This window comes from Macrobrachium nipponense, chromosome 1 (genome assembly GCF_015104395.2).
Source record: "Macrobrachium nipponense isolate FS-2020 chromosome 1, ASM1510439v2, whole genome shotgun sequence".
NCBI classification, from domain to species: Eukaryota; Metazoa; Arthropoda; class Malacostraca; order Decapoda; family Palaemonidae; genus Macrobrachium; species Macrobrachium nipponense.
In genome coordinates, this window is record NC_087200.1 from 195,385,380 (window position 1) to 195,405,330 (window position 19,951).

General features: G+C 38.6%; 1 protein-coding gene across 1 annotated transcript; it reads right to left on the reverse strand.

Moving 5' to 3' along the window:
• Window positions 1-109: 109 nt before the first annotated feature.
• On the reverse strand, window positions 110-18,916 carry LOC135219977 (uncharacterized). Its single transcript, XM_064257232.1, has 18 exons — window positions 15,912-18,916; window positions 15,679-15,726; window positions 15,198-15,396; window positions 12,853-13,025; window positions 12,252-12,407; window positions 11,066-11,182; window positions 10,597-10,704; window positions 10,053-10,278; window positions 9,449-9,539; window positions 8,764-8,896; window positions 8,166-8,286; window positions 7,654-7,859; window positions 6,992-7,358; window positions 6,107-6,222; window positions 4,968-5,112; window positions 1,822-2,026; window positions 1,347-1,497; window positions 110-893 (listed from the first exon to the last, which is right to left on the reverse strand). Exons 1-18 carry the CDS (start codon window positions 17,289-17,291, stop codon window positions 717-719), a joined length of 4,119 nt encoding a protein of 1,372 aa, XP_064113302.1. The 5' UTR covers window positions 17,292-18,916; the 3' UTR covers window positions 110-716.
• Between the last annotated feature and the right edge of the window lie 1,035 nt (window positions 18,917-19,951).

Below are 19,951 nucleotides of genomic sequence, written 5' to 3' on the forward strand. Positions count from 1 at the left end.
TTACTAAGAGCCTTTGTATTAATTCACAAGTGTTTTTCTGGTTGAAACTAGCAGTTAACTCATCAGTAGGTTTTAAAATAAACGAGAAATTGTAAAAAGTGACATTTTTTCACAGAAATGAAGGGCAATTCAAAGAATTTTTTTTATAATAAGCGAAATTCTACATCTTGAATCATGCTGATAATGATAGGAATTATGAACCTATTGTCTTGTTGACTCCTGCATGATAAGGAATACACATCTTAGTTCAATCCTGTCGTGTCATTTGTAAAATGTTAAGATACAATGACACCACAGATAAATGTCAACATCATGTATATGTAAGTGTACTGTATGTAGGGGTTTATTGTATATGTTGATCATCTTTGTAGGACAACAGTTTGTGAAAGATAAAACGTCTTGAAAATAGAGTTTGTTATCACTGCCACAGTCCCTGTAAGGGGGTGTTAATACCATCAGTGCACCTCAGTCGATGTACTGTGGGCATTACTAAAAGGTGTTTGTAGCGTCCCTTTGGTCCCTGGTTGCTTGTCGTCCAATCTCTCTATTATTCTTAGTTTCCTAGTTTCACGTGGAGCTCCTTGTTCCGCATCTCATATATTTTCTGTATCCCTTTACCTTGCCATTTACTTAGGCTTGACAGCCTAGAATTCATAAACCCATCAATCAATCAAGACTTCCATATCAATAGTGATTTTTTTGAGTGTCACGATTCGCTAGCGTTTTACGGTCGACTCATCATCGGACAAGGGCCAGATTTCGAAGGGCTGCATAGCCTTCAGCATAAGCGTCTCCTGCCAGTTCCAGTAGGTGCTCCTGAAGAAGAGGAGGCCCGTTAGCTGCTCGACGTCCCTGACGTTACTGAGGTGGTAGTGGAGGTACTCTGCGTCACTCTGGAAATGGAATTGAAAGACTAATAGTTATCATATGCTGAGAGCCTGGATACACGAGTTTACGGAGAAAATTGCAGCCGCATGGCCTTCATCTTTGACCTCAGAATATTAGGTGGTTCCTTGTATATTGGATTATTCATTATCATCATTATTATCATGATTATTAATATCATTATTATTACAATTTCTAAAGTGTTTCATTCTCTGACACAGTCCTCAAATAAAGATCAAGGTGGAGCCTTGAATCTTCTTCCTAATAATCACTGTATTCTTTGCGAGCTTGAATTTCAAGTCAGTGGTCCCTGTGGTGGGCTCGCTCCATATGAATAGGTTACTGGTCCAAAATCCTTCCCTAATTCATTCATCTTAAGGTCCTGCTCACTCCCTGGATTTTGTTGTTTATTGGAACTATAAACAAGAAAGAAAATGTCACGAAAATCAGCTTCTTCTTACCATAGGACAATAGTCCTCAAGGTCAACATTGGGGAAGACAAAGGCCAGGACATCCAGGTCGTCTCCTGAGCACCTGGCCACCTTCTCCTTCCCCCGGCAGGAGCTCACGATGTAGAAGTAATCACTCGGGACTAAGGGCTTCAAGTCATTCCTTTGGCAAGAAGGGAGAAAGATACGAGCATGAAATCAATTAGTAGACCTTAGCAACTCCGGTCTGGTCAGTAGGTGGGTGAGCATCTTGAAAAGCCCAGAGAACATTTGCAGGACTGGGTGTTAGGTCAGCAAACTCATTCCCAAAAGAATTGCTCAATACTGGAAGAGTAGTAATGTGTTTTGGTACTACCCTATAACCTTCAAACACCTTTGAAACTTCAGTTGAAAACACCAACTTCTCATGCACTCTACTGAAAACGTTAACTTCACACACACACACACACACTCATGCAGACTAGTCTGGGAGCTTCAGAACACTTACAACACACTGCTGACTGAATCCCGGTGTCCGTCGAAGTTGTGGTTGAAGACTGGGCCATGAATCACGTTGAGGTCCATCCTCTCGGTGACCCAGTATTCCAGGGCATTGATCATGGCTCTGCGGGCCTCGAAGTACCCTGCCCGAACAGGCGACATGTTGGACAGCAGGTGACCTTCCTCTTCGCTCATTTCTCTCGTTTCCAGTTCTGTGAAGGAAAACGGGAGAGGGCAAAAGTGATGATGTTTAGGTGACGGAAGAAATGGGAATTTTTGCTAAAATGAGCGCGCAAAAAGGGATGTCTGTGAATCACAAGCGTGTTACATTTCTCTATGTCTTCCAATAGGCACTTGAGTTTGTATCATCGGTATCTTTTTCAAGAGAAACAACATAAATTCTCACCTCTGGCCAGAAGTGCAATGATTCTACAGACTAGGTTGTATGAGTCTACAGACTAAGTGGTATGAGTCTACAGACTAGGAGATATGAGTCTACAGACTAAGTGGTATGAGTCTATGGTAGTGTCAGTATGAGACACTATTTGTTTGTGTCTGAAAACAACAATATTGTATATGGTAGGGCACTGTCTAAACTAGATACTTGAATAATGAGGTTGCGTTTGGGTTATAAATATTCTTGGGAATACATTGATAATGAAAACTCTAAATGTAAATTATGCGGTGAGTTACGGAAACATACTTTACAACATTATGTTATGGAATGTAATAAATTATCAGAGTTTCGTAACCCCAGAATAGATGATGTAACAAATCAAGTATGTTATTTTCTGAAAAATGATGTATGCTCCAAAATTGTCAAGAAATTTCCTAATTTATTTTGGAATAAATAATTGTGAGCCATTTGCCTGTCCTTTAGTAGGATTTTGTATAACTTGATTTTTTGTACCTTTTCTTAAAATTTTTCTTTTTATATAACATTTACTTTTGTTATATTTGTTTTGTATGGCTTTTGCCTATTGGAAATTTGCTTTAGGATATAAACATTTGATTTGTATAAAATTTGCATTATAATTGGGTTGAAATTCTTCTCATGTAAAATATTTGCTTTTCATTACTGGTTTTTATTTTTATTTACGTATTTATTATGATTTTTGCCTGGAATCTTTTGAATTTTGTAGGTGAGTATAGCAGCATGCTGCTACACTCCATTTGATGTATATCAATAAACTTTTTTAATTTGAATTTGAATTTGAATTTGACAGACTAGATGGTATGATTCTACAGACTAAGTGGTATGAGTCTACAGACTAGGAGATATGAGTCTACAGACTAAGTGCAATGATTCTACAGACTAGGTGGTATGAGTCTACAGACTAGGTGGTATGAGTCTACAGACTAAGTGGTATGAGTCTACAGACTAGGTGGTTGTCATCCAGTGTCATTCAGGGGTTTCCTCAACGCTGTTTTACACAAAACGCTTTCACTGTTGGCAGAAAATAAAAAGGGAGCAGGATGCAGTTACCGAGCTGAAGATAATGTCTGGACTGTCTCCTTAAACTGGAAAAGAACCCTGTGCAGTGTATGGATTACAATAATATAAGTGCTGCACAGGCTCAACAGATACTATATGTGGATTACAATGTGGTACCATTATAACCTTTACTGCGATACAAAAGGTGGAAAATTTATATTACAGGCAGTCCCCGGGTTACGACGGGTTCGGGTTACGACGTTCCAAGGTTAAGGCGCTTCTCAATTATATTCATCAGACATTATTTCCAGAGTTACAACGCATGTTCCAGGGTTACGACGCCTACAGCGCTCATCTGGCAGATGAAATATGACGCCAAAAATGCAAAATAATCAATATTTGAAGGTTTTTTTGATGAAAAATGCAATAAGAATGCAGTTTACATAGTTTTCAATGCCCCTGTCGTGAATTTCGAACTGATCATTCGAAATCCCCGCCATTTAACTTCACAAGTGTTGCGTTAAATTGGGCCAAGACTGAGGGATCTCGCGGGCGATTCATTGAACAGAAAGCTGTCCAATACACGACAGTTTATGACGCAATTCCTAAATGCATGGCGGGGAAGGAGCGCGTCTTATAGAAAAGAAGACGTTATGAATTTTCGTTAATAAATATAATTCGCTGATCACTAGTAAGAGATAAATTATCTATGTATAGATTTGGAGCCAAGGACTCCATAGTCATTAAAGAATTTGCAGATTACGGCCTTCAGCCAGAACTTTAAGTTAATTCATTGATCTTAAATAATAACGTAACAGTCATATTTCACATTCAAGAATAGAATAGATTTAGTAATACACGTAATGTCGAAATAATCGATGATTCCCGCCTGAATTACAAGGATTCTGTGGTTCACGCGGGAAAGCGTAAGTTTCCTTTGAAGAAGGGCGAAGTGACGCGTCATTCCTGCCCAGAACCTGATCCGTGTAAGTACCGTAAAAATTTGTGTCTCTCAATTCTCCGACTCCCAGCCATCGCCATGCTAGGTCGAATTCCGTCTTAACAGTAAGTTAACTTTATCCACGTATATATGAGCCATCCCTGCGATGAGGGACTCTATTTATGCAGCAAAAGAAAGCTGCCAGTGCAAGAAAGTTATTTGTTTGTGACATTGAGTCAATGGGTCTCGTATTGTGCAGATTTTTCGTCCAGTTGTGGACTTAGTGCTTTACAAGCACGTGACATCAAAGATCCTATGTGCTGCAACATACAAAGGCCATGAGAATTTTCAAGTATTTGTATTAGAAATTGGTAAAAAACAGTACGAAACTGCGTGTACTGTGGAATTCTGCTAGGAACTTTAGTTTCTGTGTTCTGTTAATGTATTAAATGTTTATTTTTCGTAATAAAACTGTTATGTTGACCAAATTTTATTGTATCTCACCCTAAGAGTTTTAGAGTGCGCGCCTCTTCGAGGCCTTGTCATCTGCCCAGAACATCCGGGCACGAATCATATAATAAAAGTCGAGAAAATTCCCGACAGCACCCAAAGCATTAAAAGTAAGGTTTGCTTAGGATTGTTTACAATGTTCCGTCTTACGACGATTTTCGGCTTACGACGCGTCTCAAGAACGGAACCCCCGTCGTAACCTGGGGACTGCCTGTACTATCATAAGTTTCTGGCGATCTCTCTTGGCATCCTAATATGGCCGACTCACCTTCAGGGAAGAGCTGTATGAGCGAGATATTCTTCCTCTGGTAGAGATCTGTAGTTAACATCCTGTGACACTGATCTTCCAGGGAGCGACTGAGCCGAGGGTCAGCTCTCCAGCAGGGTGGAGGGCGAGGGTCTATTTGAGACCCCTAAGGAAAAAATAATAATAAAAAAAAGATACAAAACAGTAGTTCAGTCTTCCATTAGCTAAGGAATTATTGCTAGCCAAAGCTAAGTCACAGAGAATAGGCCGAGTGTACTGTGTAACACAACATTTTATGAGAAAAATGAATTCAAATTATCAGGAGATGATAATTGGGAGAAGTTACAAAGATTCATGAAAGCATGTATGCTTTTGTAAGTAGAATAGCACTGGCTGTAAGTCTACAAGAAAAAGGGATGAGAAGAAGGTGTAAATGACACATTTTTGGCTATATTGAGAAGATATATCAAGATGACTAAAACGCATGAGAGGAAATCAAGCAAATAAACGTAAAATAGGACTTTGAAAACATTGGAAACATATGGTATGTAATCAAAGAAGTTAACGTGCGTTTCAATAATAACTGGTAGCTTATACAAAAGCAATATTATCGTTTATAAATACATAAATGGATATTTGTATCACTAATTATGGTAAACATCGAAAGGGCAATGAACTATCACGCTAACCACATGTTTGATGTACCATGTGTAATAAAAATACCGAGAAATAGAATTATGAAATTTTATGAATAAATATAATAATTATAACATGAATTCACCTTTATGTGCGTTTAAAAACTAAAATACATTGGCTAAATAAAAAATAGACCATGAGTAAGACGATTTTAAGGTACCATTTCAACCAAAATCGCTAAAAAAAAAAAAAAAAAGAACAGTATAGGCATAATCCACTCAAATGGCCCAGTCGGCGTCTCCTGCTATAGCAGAGCTTTTACAAAACCATGTTAAGGTGCCATTTCAGCCTGAATCTTGAGGAGAACACCAGAGTGTTACGAGATCATTGTAAAGTACAATTTCAGACCAAATCATTAACAAAGAACTCTATAGGCCTAACCCACTCAGTTCCTAGTCAACGTTCCCTGCAAGAGCAGAGAGCTTTTGTTTGTGAGAGGAGCAACTGTGTTAGACTAATCTCACCTGTTGGTCTTCCTCTTCCTCGAGTATTTTGAGTCTGTCTATCTGGACGAGTGCGATGGTCTCGATATCGAAGGTAAAGCTTACCCAAAGACCCAGGTTAATCGCTTCGTGAAGACCTGAAATTCACAAGTCGAGAAAATATAAGTTTTACGAGTCCTGTGTAAAGTAATCTTAGGCCTGTAGGCCACCAATACTTCTGTATGTCAGTTTCTGCCATGAAAATGCAGTAATGGTCTTGTGACTGATATATATATATATATAATATATATATATATATATATATATATATATATATATATATATATACATATATATATATATTATATATATAATATATATATATATATATATATATATATATATATATATATATATATATATATATAAATATGTCACAAGACCATTACTGCATTTCCATGTGATAACGGTAGTTATATATATATATATATCATATATATATATATATATATATATATATATACGTATATATATATATATATATATATATATATATATATATATATGGCGGTAACTGACATACAGAATTATCTGTGACCAATAGGCCTAAATCTGAAAAAAGAAAACTTCAACTTTACATAGGATTCATATCAGAGCCAGTAGGCTATATTCATCTTGCTTAAATTTAAAAGAATTTTTCTGTTCACTAATGGAGTAACCCTTAATTTCTCCCTTTTTGTAATGGAAAACTACCATTATCACATATTCCGTGTAAGTACACAATACGCAAAGACCACAACAGTATGCTGAGAATATTATAAATACAACAATTCACACTTTCATCCCTCGCTGTCTGGTAAACCGAGCACACAACACAAAACCCAACAGCATTTACGCCCAATAAGATTCAAATTAAGGAACCTTTACCTATGACGTAATTAGAGTGGAGAAGGACCTGTACTTTCCCACTGTTGCCCTCCAAAGAAGTGTATCCCGGAGTTCCCCAAGGCGCGTGTTCGTTGAGTAGCAAGGACAGATGAGCCTGCACTTCCTGCAAGCTCAAAGTAGTCGTGGGTGGAAGCGGTTGTGGCGTGGTTGTAAAAGTAGTTGCTGTTGTTGTAGTCGTGGGCACTGTGGTTGTAGTGACAACAGAGCTAAAGCTGTCATTATTAACGTTGTTGTATTCTGTATCGTTGGCGTACAGTTCAGTGGGATGCAACATAGGCCTATGGCTAGGAAGGATTTCGGAAACCTCAGTTGTGCTGGTAGTGACTGGGGAAGCCGTTGACGAAAACTGCAAGATTAGATCAATGAAATAGTAATTATAGTAGAATAAAATGGAAGGATATCTATAGATTTTGGAAGTAACACAAGTCAAGACATTAGAATGACTGTACTTCATGATACAAGGAAATACGAGAGTCGATGACACTTAAATGATAGAATTTTTAGTATCATTGCTTAACACTAATTTTGCGTTCTTTAAATACACATAACATGACGAAATTAACTGTTTATTCAGTTAATATAACGGGACCATAAGGAAAAATAGAAGTTATCATTTTAAGACCGTTACAATTACCACTGACCTCACCCATCTCCTCCGGGTCCCTGGCATCACACACGCAAGCTGGCTCGATTTGGGAGTCGTAGAGAACGCCATCTTTGTACTCCTTGTTCCTTGGGGTTTTCTTTGGTGGGGGGTGGGTCTCCTCCTTCAGTATGTTCTTGATGTCGTTCGTTGAGACGGTCGTCGAGGGCTGACACAGCATATGTTCCAGGCTTCCCTCTGTTCCTGCAGGAAAAGGAAAGAAGATAAGGATTCAAATCATATATCAGGAGTCCTTTTTTTTCTATGTTGATCAGTCTAGAGTCTAGACTCTGGTAGAGAATGCTCTCTTCCTATGCTGCGTTGTTGAGAAACATTACTAACAATGCTGTTCTTTTGTTCGTATCAAGAGATCCTACGCCTGGCTCAGATATGTTAGGAGAATATAACCTGCATAGGCCTAGTTGTTAAAATGTAGTAAATCTAGATAGAAAAAGGATTTATATAATCAATTAGAATATGACAGAGCAGTTCATCTCTGAAGTAGTCTACCATTATTCGGGGCCGGTTCAATCCTTAGCAGCTTGCACATCAAGTTGTACAGTTCTACATTGCCGAAACTGGGAGTTGTGTAGTTCATTCTGAGGTCAGGACCGAATCCTATGAAGATTGCCTAGAAGAAGGAAAGAATTGACTTAGCCTTTTATGCTATTCTAAAAATAGATAAATGAAAAAGTTATCACTTTCCCCAAAGGTCAAATCTTTAAGCCCAGTCTATAGGCCTATAATTGCTAGCAAACTTCTGAGGTGTTTTAGTATTGAAGAAACGATTTGTTTATTGTATTTTACTAATATAAGAATATAACCACGTTGAAATAATTCTCAAAAGTACGTTTCAGAGTTTTGACTCAATTCCATTAGCTGAATTGAAGCCAGAAATAAGCAATTAGGCCTAACTTGGCTAATTGAAACTTCACAATTACCAATGGAAGCACTGTAGTATGCCATCTTAATTTAAATATCAGGCGAAATTCAAGCAATAATTCAGTCTCTGACACTTGCCCCTTAACCAATGAATGGCAAGCTCTGGTGATAAGACTGAACAAGAGAGAGAGAGAGAGAGAGAGAGAAAGCTTGACTGAACACATACCTGCATATCGGGATTGACATTATCGTAGCTGTTGTCATAATTGCAATTGCTTCCGTCCTGTGTGACAGCTCTTGTTCCTGCCTTTGGGCTAAAGAGGGTTTCTTCGACTCTCTTGTCTTCAGCGAAGTGGTACCTTGGGTAAGAGAACATTGTCTGTAAGTTCTAGACTAGGTCTAGAAATGATAAGTAACGCTTGATAAAGTTCTAGAAGTTCCTTTATAGGACTAGCAGTCAACAAAAATGCGAATCTGGTATGTTTTCTGCGTGATTCAAGTAAGAATTTTGTTCTCGAAAATTTCATCTTACTAAAAAGTTTATTAGACGTTGGACTGTTGGAGTATAGTAACTTGAGCGTCCTTAGATATGGGTCTAAGGAATTACTGATGACAGACGAAGTACAAACAATGAGATAAAGCTGTAGAAGGTGACTGAGATACTAAAATATAAAAAAGATAGAAAAAGGATCTTTCTCAGTAGGAAATAAATAACAGAATCAATCCTGTCAAGGCGATACGGACACTGAACACAGTTCTTACTAGGAAGTACCGCCTCTCAGTGCAGCTCTGCTGAAGAAGGCATTCTGCAGATCCTGGAACTATTGTAAATATTGACCAATATACCAACTGAGTCTGTATTCTAGCCACTAATCCACTAATCCAATGAGGATGTTGGAGCAAATCCTCACCTTACAGGCAGTAGATCCTTAGAGGGCTTAGAGGGAGCATTGACCCAGGGACTCTTACACTGTGCTGACTGAGGAGTGTCTTGTGCAGAACCTAATTTGAATAAGGAAGAAGAGAGTAGGTAGAAATTAGTTCCCCAGGCCAGATTCTTGATGAATCTTTTATACATACTGAAGTTCTACTTGTTTTTGTTGTTCAAAGATACTTGCAAACAATGTCCAAGCTTTCAAAATGGTCCAGAGTTTAAAACATTATTAGATGATGGCCAAGTCAGGTCAGTGTTATGGAAATAGATTTTTAATCTGTATTTACGTCTTCTTGCAGCCTTTGTTTTTTTATTCCCTCTTCATAACCTCCTAAAGCCATACACACGGTCTGATGACCCAAGGACCTCACTGTGCAAATCCTCATATACTTTCTCTCTATATAAACCTTTGACCTCCTTATTGCCGAACTCACTAGTCTTAATTACATTTGCAGCCCCAATTTTAGCCCTCCCTTAAACTTGTATTTATTGTAGGATATGCTAATATTTATACATACATGTACATGTGTGTTGGTGATTGTGATTCATCTTGGAACATTTACCATACACCAAATCCTCACCTTCTCGTTCTTCGAGTCTGTATCGTCCTCCCAGTTCAAGAGAAACTCGCTGCGACACGCTGTCTGTCAGAAGTGTCTCTACGAAATACAAGTAACTGCAGTCGTCTTCAGCCACCCCATGGTCAGATACGATCAGGAAGTTCACACAGTGAAGTAAGCCTTGGGCTTGGAGCTCGTACATCAGGTTGTCGATCTGTTTGTCAACTTCCTTGATTGCGTCCTTTGCCTGGAAGGTACGATTTCCTATGAGGGATGGACAGGCAGACAAGGTAGCTGAAGGATGTAACAGGCTATTGATGCAGGTTTAGTGTTTTGTGGAGTCACCCCTTCCAGTTTTTATACTTAAAAATTGAAAGAATGTTTACCTCATTTTACATACTTTGCACATGATAAAGAATTTACAGCATGCAGACTTTATTATTGCTAAATGAATATCATATCCTATCACATTTAACTTTAGTAAAGGCAAATTATTTTCATTTCAAAACATTTTGATATGTGCAGCAAATTCCGTTGTATATGTATAACAATTTCTCTGCCTTACCTCTTGGGAATTCAGACCAAACTTAGCTATGGAAGCCATAGGCTGCTCATAGTAGACCATGGTCAAGTATGGAACCTCCTGAGGAGGCAAAGTTAACCAGTCCACAATCTGGAATCATGAATGATAATGACTTTCATGAATATATATGTCAGTATTAGAGTCGCATGCATATGTCAGGTGACTCAGAATCAGGAAATATACATATTTTGTAAACCCTGTTTTTTGCAAAAAATATTTAGTTGCTAACATGTTTATGACAGGTTTGTCTGTAATGTGGACCCACACTAAGAAGGCCTATGAAGAAACAAACTCACGCTGTTTTTACTGTGGTGCGGATGCACCCTTAAATTCAAAAATGACCAAAATAGCCTAGCCGATGAATTTCTGTCTTTTGTCCTAATTATCAGTGTTCAGAGTCACCATGTGCATCTGTGTCAGTTTCCAAAGGTAACAAGTCCACTAGCCATACCTGCCTGGTCCTCACACTCAGAGGTTTGTTGGCCCTAAAAGGGAACTCGTAAGTTGGCTGCTCTCTGTCACTGTAGACCTCTTCTCCAATCCAGTAATTAACAGCTGATTTCTTCCCCTGGGGAAAAGATGGATGAATGATAGACCTTGTCCCAGTTAACTTCGTGAGTTATTTCGAACTATGAGTAGATTTAGCTTGAAGCTTTATTCACATCATTTCATGGTGACTCATCTCAGTCTTAAACTCTACCTACCATTCTCTCACAACTTCTGTACTGGGTTTTCCAAGTGAAATCAGTTGAAAAGGTTCAAATTTCCAGGTTGGTCGTATATTACATTTGCAGAATAGTAAGAATCAAGCCTATTATTTGTGCTGTGAACACAAAAATTTCTTTAACTGAGGAGATGGAGCCAAATAATATTTTGTAAATGACACAGCTGGAGTGCACGTTGCCATAGAATTTATCTTGTCTGCACAATACCGTATGTTGTGGAAAGTCTATCTAAAAATTCTGTAATATGGATTTTGCCTTGAAGTTCAGCTCATGAATGACATTCCACTGTTGCATAATTGAAATGTGTTCTTGACATTTTGACAGCATCATTTGGCAACCCATAAACAGGATATCATGTGTGATATCATAGCTAGTTTGAAATGAAGTTAATACAGACTTTGGGAACACTCATGCTGGAATTGATGATGTCGAGTTACGAAAACACAACCCACAAGGAAAATAGAATAAACATTACATTGAAGTTTTTATGCAAGACGCCATTTCTAGTTCTACTTCAAAGCGTCACTAATTTTCAAATAATACCACTTTCGCTTAAGCTACTGGACTAGAGTTTAGAACCTAACAATACCAGTTACAGACTCAGTTTCCAATATAGAATGAACTGTCATTTTGTCTGTAATGAGCCACATTACCTGCTTGCTTTACTCTACTTTGAATTCTGCCATGACATCACACTGATGCTGGCATGAATTGTTTTAGCAGGCGACAGAGGGCTGCCTGCAAAAGCTTAGACAGATCACTGCAGAACAATGAGTGAAGTACTGATCACATTAGAAAAAAAGACTGCAGGTGTTGAGGTCTTTCATCAAAACTATAAGAAGAGAAATCAGAATCGACAGTACAGGAACGCATAGTATACCTGTCCGATACTTGTTGAGAGAACGGACTCACCTGCCCCATAGCTGTGCTCCAGATAGGTTCGCCGCCCAGGTGGCTGCCCAACCACTGTGGAATCTCTCGTCCTAATTCTGTGACACCAAGGCTCTCGTTACGAATGGAGTCGTACATGAAGTTGTCTATAATTCCATGGAACTCTGGATACAATCCCTGCAATGCATGGTAATCAGATTTATTTCAACACCGGACTGTGGAGAAGACCAAGAGCTTGTAGATAATGAAAGCAGGTTACCTACTAAAGATCACATCACAAAGACACTCTGAAGACTTTGGCAAGAGCCATTGGAAGTTAAGAACAACAATGTGCAATTACTTTTTAAAGCAAAATCGTGGATATAACAAGAGGGGGCAGAAACAAATTTCACTAATGGGTCTACTTATCGTATCACCAAGTGCAGCTGGTTTGTTTATAGATTTCCATCACCATCAAATTTATTGTTTGGATGTGTTTTGTAAGCCTTGGGTATTCTATCTTTGAGGAAAAAATGTAAAATATACGCAGTGTTCATTGCATTTGAAGAATATACAAGGTTCATTTATACCCTAATTAGAAAATGCTCTTTCTCTCTCTTTCTCTCCTATTCACGAAAGTTACCGTGGCAATGGAGAATAGGTTCGGCAAAGTCTGCGCAGGATAAGCCGGCACAAGGCTTCGAGCGGAGACGCCGCATTTGCGCAGGAACGAGAGCGCAGGAGTCTCCTGGGCGTTCAGCATGTCGGGGCGCAGCCCATCCAGTGCTATGACCACCAAGGGCGGCTCCTCGAAGTCTGGAATGAGCAGAGGAAATCAAAATTGCATCTTATGGTTCCAAGGACAGCGCAGAAGGATGGAGTATCAAATTTAGGAAGATGGAATGAAACGGGTTGCAGGATATGGGCCTAAGGACAAGACGCTGGAATGAACCTCGGGTTGCAAGACGATGGAATGAACCTGAACTAATGCCTACGGTGCACCGCGTGAGGTGGACTGATGGCTCTACCTTCCTATGGGGGACAGTACATGAAACTTAGTGATACTGATGATAATACCTTGACGAACAAACAGCTACATTACCAATAATGAATTATTATACCGTAATAGGAAAATGCATTGAAAAATGAGAGTTATGTATGTGAGCAAAACTGTATTCTGAAACAAGGCAAGAGTAAGTATTATAAAGAATTATATCAAAATAACGGTCGAGGCTCCTATTTCTAATGCCTTTTTGACCCTTATTGTTTAAAAATACACTCAGATAGTATAAATACATAATAATAATAATAAGAATAATAATGAATAATAAATAATAATGAATAATAAATAAATAATAATAAAATAATTATACTAATAATCAATAATAATAATAATAACTTGCGTTGAGGAACCCAAAGAACTTTTAATTACCCAGTTTTAAAATCTCAAAACCGATTCAATGTTTTTATCAAAATTCCGTTTCTGTGGACTAGTCTACTTAAGAGGGAAGAACTCTTAAATCTCACTTTAACCAGTTAAGTGAAAGCGAAGGGCCCTTCACAAGTTGCCTCCAACCAGTCTTATGGGATAAGTCATCATCCTGCATGTTAACTAAGCCACGAACACCTACTGAAAATTCTAAGCGTTGCAGAAAAGTAGAGAGATAAATCAAGAGGTCTTCTTTTGAAGAGCGGTGGAAAAAAATACTTAGAAACTGGTTACTGTCAGTCTATAAAATGAACGATGCCGCAAACAAATGTTTGCAACTTATCATATACATAGCATAAACCAGGGTTGGCGATGATTAAATCAAACTGATTTAAAATCAAGTTATTAAATCATTGATTTTTTTCATTTTAAAAAATCATGATTTTTAACATTATTTTTAATTTTAATTTTTTTTTTATTTGAAAGCAAACACTTTGAAAAATATGGCTTGGAGGTTAATTAAAAACTTAAACATAACTTGTGCTGCATCTATTTATTTTGATATATAAAGAAATTGCAAGTAAGTATTTTAGGACAGAACTGGAAACCTAAAAGATAAATCTAAAGTAATTCTGCCATGAAATAGATTTTGAGGATTGAAAAAACCATCTAACAAATAAAAAACCAAATAAATTTTTAAAAATCAAATAAATAAAAATCAAATAAATCACTGATTTTAGATTTTTTTTTTTTTTAAATCACCAACTCTGGCATAAACTGGTTGAAATCAAGTCAGTGACTGTTAGGTTAAGTATATCTTAGTTTAACCAAACCACTGAGTTGTTTAATCAATGGCTCTCCTATGGCTGGCCAGAAGGATTAGAATAATTCTCCGTGGCTAGGAACCAATTGGCTACCTAGCAACGGGACCTACAGCTTATTGTGGGATCCGAACCACATTATATCGAGAAATGAATGTCTAATCACCAGAAACAAATTCCTCTGATTCCACGTTGGCAGAGCAGGGAATCGAACTCGCGACCATCAAATCGGTAGGCGAGCACAAAGGCCAGATAATTATATGAGGGACTGGTTAGGACTGCCACTAAGTCACTGACTTGAGTCCAACTCATCTGTGGAATGTATAAAATAAGTTTGCAATGTGTGTTCATGACATATATACAACCTGTCTGTGATTTGTATGCAATAAGTTTCCAACATGTGTTTATGGCATCTAAGAAACCTGTTTGTGATTTGTATGTTGATAGTTTCTGTTGTGTGTTGATGACATGTAATCTACTTGTCTGTGATATGTATGTGATAAGTTTCCATCACTGTTTATGACATGTATTTAACCTATTTGTGATATGCATGAGATAAGCTTTGGCATGTATTCAACCTGTATATCTTATGAAGGTGATAAGCTTGCACTGTGGCTAATGACACGTACTCAACCTGTTTGTGATAAGTACACGACAAATTGCCAACACACATTTATGTTATGCTTTATTGCAGCATGGACAAACACACTTAGGAGGCCTTTAAGGTAACCAACTCACACTCAGGACAGGTGTTCAGCGGATCGGTGTGGCAGTTTTCTGCAGTAGCAGCACTCCTCCAATTGACGCTCGGGTTTAACGACAGCTGTGGTATCCTGTTGATTCTGTTGGGTTCTTCGGCCCCCTTCGTACTTTTCCTTCTGGCCTCGACGAGGGAGTAGAACCCGAGGCTGCAAAGGCCGATCATGAAGCTGCCAAGCTAAAAGGGGACGTGGATTTATGCAGGGAGAGTATGACATGAGCACATGCACGCACGCACGTGGGCCTGTCAGCACATTAATGCGTGCGCATATATTCTGTTCATTTATGAATTTGTAAGTTCAAGTGGAGACATAAAATATGTATATATATTTACACAAAGCCCTTTAAACTCTCAAATCAACATAGATTCATCTACTCCACCAGTTCTTAATCATTTTATGTTATTCTAAACTCAATCATTCATTGAATGGGGGACAATGTTCTGAGGACCAATGCTTACCAAGACAAGAGTGATAGCTCTGACTGCCGTTCTATATTTAGGCGTATCCTGGAAGAAATATAAAAGGTAAGGTAATTAAGCGATATGAAAAGACTGAAAATTCTCTGTTTATTTTCCTCAATTTAAAACAATCCTAACCTTGTAAAACCTGGTAGCAACTTATGTTCAGTAAGTTTGGTAGGGTGCTAACACAGACCAAGCCTGCAGTCAACCCTGGATTGCTCTAAACTTACCAGTGACTGGACACTTGCTTCTCTGGAGAGCAGACCTGAGTAGTTGCTGTTGGGGCTAAGTCTCCTTTTCCTCGGCCTAGGGGAGGCGTTCTTCCTGTTCTCCGCATCTTCCTCGTCAAGCTCATCACTTTCCAAATCTTTTTCTGACAATCCAGAGAAGCTAACTGTGCTGATCTTTCTAGTCCTCTGTTCTGGCAAGTCGCCATTTTTCTCTGTTGCAGTCTCACCTGCATTGTCGTCTGGTGGTATGCCTGAAAAGCTCACTGTGCTATGTTTCTTTCTCCTTATCTTTGGTGATGTGTCTTCTGTATCCTCCGCCGTGTCATTTTCTATGGAGTAAGTGACTGGTAGATCGGAAAAACTAACAGTACTGTGCTTTTTCAACCGCTTTTCAGATGTTCTGTCCTTCACCATGATGCCATGTTCAACATCAACTTTGCGTGGTAGGCCAGGAGAGTAAAGAGGACCAGTAAATGTATCAACAGAGTGAACAAAACCGTTCCTTTCATGAACGTGCGGGAATGACGTGCTGTCATCAAAAAGGTCATTTTCCAAGGCCTCTTTAGCCGACAGACCAGAAAGACTACTGACGCTACTTCTCTTGGACTGCTGCCCTGATCGAATATTTTCCTTTTCTGTGAATTCCTCATACAAATTAGACAAGCTCACTCGACTACGTTTTCTGAACCTTTTATCTGACAAGCTGCTATCTCTCTCGGCCGCATCACCTGCATAGCTGACAACACTACTTTTGGAACTCTGATCAGACTGTTTGTATTCTTGCTCCAAAATAACCTCCTCTTCATCGTCTTTAGGTAACAGGCCACAGAAACTGACAACACTGTTTTTCTTAAACCTTGTCTCCATGGGCACATTGATGATGCTGCTTTTCTTACGCCTCAGCTCTGGGGGCATGCTGACCGTGCTAAGTTTCTTACACCTCGGCTCTGACGAAACACTCAGAATGCTACTCCGTTTGGACCTCGAATCTGATGACACACTCAGAAGGCTGTTCTTCTTCGTTCTTGTGTCCGAGGCAACGCTCTCTCGCTCCGCAATATCGTCTTCTAGGCCGTGTTTGGCCAGCAGACCAGGATGCAGTAGGATGCCGTTTATGGTGGATTTGGTCCCTGGTGGGGCGGGCTTCCTCTCCATGACGTCACTCGCTAGAACATGTTTCATCGCGAGGTCTTTGTCAATCTGCCCAGGATAGGGGTTGCTGTAGACGCTGTGTTTCCTGCGCCTCTCCTGTGGTGGTTGGATTACCGTGGAGCTCTGCTCAGCATATCTGGTGTCAGTCGTGCCATCCAGAGTTTTCATGGGGGTCCAGCCAGGGAGATACTCTCCCCCCGGGCTCGCTTGAACATGTTGACTGTACATGGGGACTTTTATTTCTGTTTAGAGTCTCTCTTGTGAAAGATGCGTCAAGAAGAAGACTCTATCTCAGCTTCTGAAATTATGCTCTTAATTAGGCATGGGTCTAACAGAACGAAGCAACATAAACTTCACAAAGAAGTTTCATTTTCCAAGTCATACTTTGTCTATATATGATCCAGTATCTAAAACACGTTGCAAAAACAATGTGCAACAAGCAAAAATAATAATCACTGTTTTCCCCTTATCAATAACACTAGAGTTTTATCCATTTAGACCTAGGTACAGTTCAAAACGCCATAGTTTTCAAACCTATCTCAAATGTGTATTTTTAAAATGAATAGTCATTATTCTACGTCGTTAAATAGTTTATTAGGGAATAAAGAATCCTTTTACGTTTTACTTTTACAATTCAAAGTTTTCAAAACGAATTAATAGTTTCTTAGAATTATCTGCTAAGCGATATGTTTATTGTACTACTTCATTTCAACTGCACTCTCTTCGTAAATAGATCTGTCAGTCGAAAACATTTTAAATATATTTCATTTTAACTACACTTTCCTCGTAAATATATTTCATGTTAACTGCACTATCTTCTTAAAAATATCTGTCAGACGATATGTTGAATATACTTCATTTTAACAGCACTCTCTTTGTAAATATATCTGTCAGTCGAAATGTTGATATTTTTTCAAGTTAACTACATTCTCTTCGCAAATATATTTCAGTCTTGAATATTTTTCATTTGAACAACACTTTTTCCGTACATATACCAGTCAGTAGAAACGTTAATATTTTTTTTTTCTTTTTCACTGCACTTCGTAAATATATCTGCCAGACGGTATACTGAATACTATACTAACTTCTAACTGCACTTTCTTCGTAAATATATCCATCAGTCACTAAGTACTACAGACTTAACTACAGCCCATATTCATTTTCTTGTTATTTTCGCTAAATTACGTTCGCTGAGATTCTGTAGAAATACGAGAAAATCACTTGATACGTTTTCCATTCCGTCCTTTATTACAACGAAGCACTCACAAAACTACCGACACATATTTCAAGGACTATCCCAACGCAACGTAAGTCAAGTGTGGTACTATCTATCCACTAGCACCCATTACCCGTCGTCTTCAGCTAACAAATGAATTAACTATTCGGAGCATATTCTTCTGCCTCCTCCTGAGGGCCAGTTGACAGCTTTTGTTTTTTATTAAATTCTGTTGGAGACATTTCAAACGCGTCCTTTTTAATCAAAATAAGACATTCCTATGTGACGCAAGGATAGTTTTCTCTAAGTTCTGTTACTCTACGGCTGGTATTTTCAGTAAGAGGGCCCTTATGGGATTTTTAACTGCCTGTGCAACTTTTACAATTTGATCTGCCTTTGTCCTTTTAGATATTTATCGTCTCTTTTACGTGGCTGCCATGCATAGCAAATTGATTAAGCGTTCCTGAGTTATTGGAGAGTTTTCGTCAAACAAACCTGGATGGAAATTCAACTGAAATGGCTGACGGCATTTTCTATATCCATAGGTCTAATGTGCTATTCAGATCTCACAAGTAACTGAATATCCTCACGCCTATTGCAAATAGGTGTGCACATATCTTCGTTCCTGGACGCTTTACGCGTTGCTTTTATCACTTGTTGTCGTTAGCACCCATGCAAATCTCAGCCAGGTTTATGGCACCGGGGACGCGAGAATGCTGATTGAGATGCAAAGAAGAAATAGCCGAATTGTGCAAGCATCACCAATAGCTATACGGGTAGACTATGGAATTGACAAACTCTCTCTCTCTCTCTCTCTCTCTCTCTCTCTCTCTCTCTCTCTCTCTCTCTCTCCAATATGCAGCTCAGATATACGGAGAAATCCTGAGAGGGGGAAACGGTGACATATAGGCCTAGATGGACTACGATTCCTACAGTGAGAATGAAATCAGGAATATTGCAGTCTTCATATATTTTATCCTCTCTCTCTCTCTCTCTCTCTCTCTCTCTCTCTCTCTCTCTCTCTCTCTCTCTCTCTCTCTCTGTTCTCGATAATGCGCGTTCAATTCCAGTAGCCTTATACGTACTGCACACGTGCCATCTAAAAACGAAGTCAAGGTTCTCGACATTTTTAACCGTAAATCTAGACTTGAGACATTCTTATCATTGTTATAAACATTATTGCCGTTGTATCGCTAAGTGGTTTACCCTGCAGGTCACTGAGACCGAAATCTAGACTTTCGAAGATATCCAAAAGTTTGCGTTCTGAGACGAGAAAAAATGATACAGAGTCGAAAATAGAAAAGTTTGGAAAGTTTTGCGTGTCATTGACAAAGGACCACTTTGAAAGTTGTCCGTATTTGAAGATTTCATCCACTTTCACTAACGTTATTTATCAAAATATCGTTCAAGATTATCCTACATCAGAGATTTTAGTTAATTTTCGTGTCAAAATTCTTATAAGTCTAGCTAGAGAGCTTCTTGAGTCCGAATACGGCACCTTGAAAGTTTCCCTTAGTGAACATTTCACCTATTCCCATTTATCTATTTTCATATCTTTCCAGATTACTCTATAACTGAGATTTAGTTCATTTTCCCTTATTTTCTCTTAATGCGTAACAGTTTGCCGGCCGATCTGAATAAACACTATCTTATAAGTCTAGTCGACAGTTGG

Excerpts from the sequence above, each read along its gene's own strand:
- LOC135219977 (XM_064257232.1), bottom strand. The coding sequence starts at position 17,291 with ATGTACAGTCAACATGTTCAAGCGAGCCCGGGGGGAGAGTATCTCCCT. Across the intron at positions 7,359-7,653 it reads ACCCGGAGGAGATGGGTGAG|TTTTCGTCAACGGCTTCCCC; the intron begins GTCAGTGGTAAT and ends CTAATCTTGCAG. Across the intron at positions 2,027-4,967 it reads CATACAGCTCTTCCCTGAAG|AACTGGAAACGAGAGAAATG; the intron begins GTGAGTCGGCCA and ends TTTCCTTCACAG.